Raw genomic sequence first — 4753 nt, 5'->3', positions numbered from 1 at the left:
GACATGAACGAACACAAGACCTGCAAATTCCCATCAGGAGTGAACTCTGCAGACAATATTCACACAGCCACAATAAATTGACAGAAATTATTGAACATCTGATTATGGCTATCCACCACTCTCCCTTCCACAATTATTGAGACTACGGCCTTGATCCTATCTCATTACAAGAGGGAAATAGGTCATAAACTTGCAGAAAATATTTACTTACATCAGGTAGTCCAAGATTTTAGAATTCACAACTGCTGCATCTGGGTCCCTAGCTCTTCTGAGACCTATATAATGTATCCTGCTTATTCTTCCTAAGACTCGAAAGATCCCACGACTGCTCTAACGACAACCTATCACTTACTATAACCAGACATAAATATGTACCATCAACTACGATGGTTGTATAAGAGAGAGATCAGAGAGAGACAACTACCTCCTTGCATTGGATATCTAATGACTAAGGTGTAGTTATGTGTGCATGATCAGTTTTCTGGTTGTGTGTTGGTTTGTGATCAAGAAGAGGGCATAGACCTAGAGTAATGGAGCAGTACTTTTGGAAGCACTTCTCCAAAAACAACCATAAATCCAAATTCCCCTTTCATAAATAACTCATCGATCTTTTCCAGTTTCCACAATAACTTCAGCCACCAAACAAGGACCAGACCAACAACCATGATTTGCCCAGACCCCCCCTTCCATTCCTGCCACGAATCATTTAATGCAGCAGCACCGAAAACAACGATTCCTTTTCTTTGTCCTTTAGAACTACTCCATGTTCCAATCCTACACCAGTCTGAAGCACCATTGAATGCTCATAACCAAACTCAGCATTCTCCTTCAATGGAAACACTGCTATTAGCTTTTAAGATAGCAATCTAAGATGGGCTATAAAAAAAAAAAAAAAAAAAAAAAGAAAGAAAAGGAAGAATTATATTCTCCACTTGAATCAGTCAGATAGATAAATTCATTGCTCCATATGTATACCATACTAGGTAAGTCCATACTCTTAGAATTAGGTACATGTACAACAAGCGTAGAGGCCTAGAAATAGAGTGACAAGCAGAAGGGGGGATGAAGTATAATCACGGCTGCTTGTTGTGGATGAAGGACGGAACAATGTCTTGCAGGAGACCGTAGTCAGGGAACTGCGGCTGCTGAAGAGGAGGTAAGGTTGGCAGATACATGCTAGGGTTTGCTTCCCCTTGCTGGCTACTAGCGCTCAGTTGAGGCATTTGGTGCATGAGAAAGTCTTGGCGGAAGCTCATCGGCATCGTCGGTGGGGGCGCTAAGATGTGTGTGCTCCCTCGAATGGTTGCAGGGCTTTGATGTGTATGCTGACCTTCATATGTTGTGATCACGATTGTTGGATCTTGATATGATCTCTCCACCCTCTTCTTCACTGAGCACTTCTGTGTCGTGCACCGATAATAGCTCCTGCCATTAGAATTATAATTCAATACAGAAATTAACTTCCGTAATCAAAAAAAAAAGTAGAAGAAGAAGAAGAAGACTTATGCAGTACTTAACTGATGCAATTGAAAAAGAAGATCGCATATACTACTTTACAGCTAAGGTGAGAACAGTGGAAAGATTTGGAAAAACGAGTGCAATTGACCTACCTTGGATAAGGGCTATTCTTCACTGCCTTCTGGCCATACTTTCTCCACCGATATCCATCTTCAAGATGATCTACTTCACTTTTTGTCATGAAAGCAAAGCGGGGCTGCCTTTGTCTCTTCTCGGCCTTCTTCCTTGGTTTGCTCCTGTTTGAGAAATGTTTCCAAAAAATAAATTATTAGACTAATGATCTCACATCCACTGGTTCCAACAGAAGTCAATTTCATGACTTTGAGGGTCTATTTCCAGACAATCACATCATTCTATGGAACTCCATATGTTGTTGCTTTGTTTCCTTCCAGTCATGGAGATCCATCTTTGATCTCAAATTGCACCCCCAACAAGAAGCACTTGAAAAAGCCTAATGGAAAAGATAACAGATCTGGAGTCTTATTGTATGAACCTACCTGGAAAGTAGTCCAGGTATCTAAATAAAAGGTTGGAAATCAAAAATTTAGCAAACAGAAAGGAAGAAAAGCAAAGAGGAAAAAGGAAACCTTATATTCAACGGAACTTGAGAAAACAAAGTTTTGTTTTGTTAGGCAAGGTGAGAAACCCTAAGTTCACACTGATAGAAGAATAATCAAAGAAAAGAGACCAGAAAAAGTATGCCTAATTCATCATTACACTCTTGATCTACCTCAATTGCACATCTATATATATAAAGTGTTGGCATCTACCGAATGGAACAACTCAAACTTTTAATCCAACTAAAAAAACTCAAAATCTTAATCCAACTAAAAACTCAGAAAAAAGGAAATAAAGAAATATACGATCAACACCTACACTTTCTTAGACTTGTCACCCCCTTCCTCGCTCCCTTTAAGCTGCTGCTTCTCCTCCTCCTCCACCTTCAGCTGATCCTTCTTACACCGTCCGGAATCCTCTTCACCTGCGGCCTCACTGGACGACGAAGAGACCGAAGAGTTGGGAGTAAGCGGCGTCGTTCCCCCATCACCACCCCCAGTAGAAACATTCAAATTAGTACCAATACTAGTATCCACCACCAATTCTCGCTTCACCAACCCCCCATCCCGGGGACCGAACATCTCAGGCGATGAGCACGACGTATTAAAACCCTTGCTAAGCAAACCATAATCCGACGAGCCATGCAGGTACTCGGTGATGTTCATGTATGGCGATGCTGCTTGCAGATGGAAGAAGCCTTGTAACTCCTGCGATGCACCGGTGCCGGGCCTCTGGGAGAAGAATGGCGAGAGATCGTCATGGAACGGGAGATCGTTACGGTCTCGGAGAAAGTGGTGGTCATGGTGATAGAGCTCTCTATTCTCCCGAGACATAGAGAGAGACGTGGGAAAGAAAGAGAGGTAGTAGTACAGAAAGGGAGAAGGGGCGGGGGGGGGGTTTGCACAAGAGAGAACTTGGGTGCAAGGATAAATGGATAGGTGGAAGGGAGGACTTTGGAATGGCCACTATTTTATATCATTTATTTATTTTAATTATGATTATGTTGTCTTTTTTTATTTGTTAATACAGTGTTTAAGGAGGATGGTAATATATAATGAGGGTGGTCGAATAGTCCACAGGGCCCACAAGGGGAGAAGCTGGCGATGCGTCAGCGACCCCGGGTGATCGGCGGTCACGTGGGGGAACAGCGGTCAAAGTTTCAAACTTTCGCTCTCCTCCTCCATCGCCGATACGTGTCCATCGCGAGCACCGGCATTTTGACCAGACTCAGGCACGTGGGAGACCGCTGGTGACGCTCGCGTGGCGTCATGGTAGTAGTCCCCGCTGTGGACGAGCATCAGAGCTGCGGAGGCGAAAGCGTTCGTTGGATCGAGATCGGATGGTCGTGGAGCGGTTGATTGGTGATACGTGTATCACCGGCCAGCCTGGAGTCTCCTGTTTCTACGGTGTGAACAGCGAACGCTGCTTTGGGCTGGATTGGGGAGGGTGTGCAGGTCGCAATCGCGGAGCTGTTGGTTTTCGGCCGACCACGACGCGATCCCTCATTTTCCAAACACCCAAAAGGAAAAAAAAAATTAAATCACATTTAGATTGTTTGTGACGTGAGATGCTGTTCTAGTAACGACGCATGGTTTTTTTTCTTTAAAAAAAATAAAGATCATGCATCCACTATAGAGTAGTGATGCAGACGAGATCATTTAGGGTGCAGTATTACAATATTAACCATGATAAGATGGATTGGAATGGTGCATACTTGTGGTTATTGTTCTATATATTTGATATTAATGTGATAGCATTTTAGCACACTTTCTAATGTTTCGACGATTTGGTGCTATTCTATAGGCCATCTTAACTTTCATTCTAGGGTTGCCAAAAAATTTAACGATCACGATTCATTGTTTTAAAATTATCTTTCGTGCTCTGATGGCAATTTCATTTTTAGTCTATGCATGGCTTGTGTTTAGAGACTAGAGTAGCAGGGTATCGAACAAAAATATGATCAAGCCTTAATTATTAAATAGAAATGAGATAAAAGATCTAAAATTAATTTTCTCTATAATATCTGAATTAAGATTATACTAAATATATGACATGCGTCATGGCACGAGCAAATTCAAAAACTAGTTGCTATCACTATCGTCTAAAATAAGGACATGTTTCATAGAGCATATGTCACATATGTATACTATATATATAAATTTTGTAAATATAGCTAAAGCAACAATGTCATATCGTAACAATTCATGCTTGAAAATTTTTTTCATTTGGATTCATATGCATGTAAGGTGTGGCATGGATAACAATTTTGCCTCTCTTGTTTATCATAATGATTGCTAATACTCATTAGCTTTTAGGATATTTATATGAATTAATTTTTAATATTTTTAATATATATATATATATATATATATATATATATATATAAAGAGCGTATCAAGTGAGAGGAATGGCTTAATGTGAAAGATGAGAGGACATAATAATGATCCTTAGATCCACATCAATGATCCAAATGAGCACCGTGCGTATTAAAAAAACTAAAAAATGAAGAAATGGATAAACGCTAGGGGTATTTGGATAGTTTAGACAACCGCAATCTGAACCATTGATGTAAATCCAAAGATTATTATTATGTCCTCTCACCTCTTACATTAAACCACTCCTCTCACTTGATATGCTTCTTTTATATATATATATATATTGGAACAAGATATATGCT

The 4753-nt window shown here is 40.5% G+C and overlaps 1 protein-coding gene across 1 annotated transcript; it reads right to left on the bottom strand.

Annotated features, from left to right (window-relative positions):
- Window positions 1-903: 903 nt before the first annotated feature.
- On the bottom strand, window positions 904-2986 carry LOC105047232 (uncharacterized). Its single transcript, XM_010926052.4, has 3 exons — window positions 2395-2986; window positions 1611-1754; window positions 904-1425 (listed from the first exon to the last, which is right to left on the bottom strand). The coding sequence occupies exons 1-3, from the start codon at window positions 2907-2909 to the stop codon at window positions 1074-1076; spliced, it is 1011 nt and encodes a 336-aa protein (XP_010924354.1). The 5' UTR covers window positions 2910-2986; the 3' UTR covers window positions 904-1073.
- Window positions 2987-4753: the final 1767 nt, after the last annotated feature.

The sequence above is a fragment of the Elaeis guineensis genome, chromosome 6 (assembly GCF_000442705.2).
Source record: "Elaeis guineensis isolate ETL-2024a chromosome 6, EG11, whole genome shotgun sequence".
Taxonomy (NCBI): domain Eukaryota; kingdom Viridiplantae; phylum Streptophyta; class Magnoliopsida; order Arecales; family Arecaceae; genus Elaeis; species Elaeis guineensis.
This window is presented reverse-complemented; position numbering and strand designations above follow the sequence as displayed.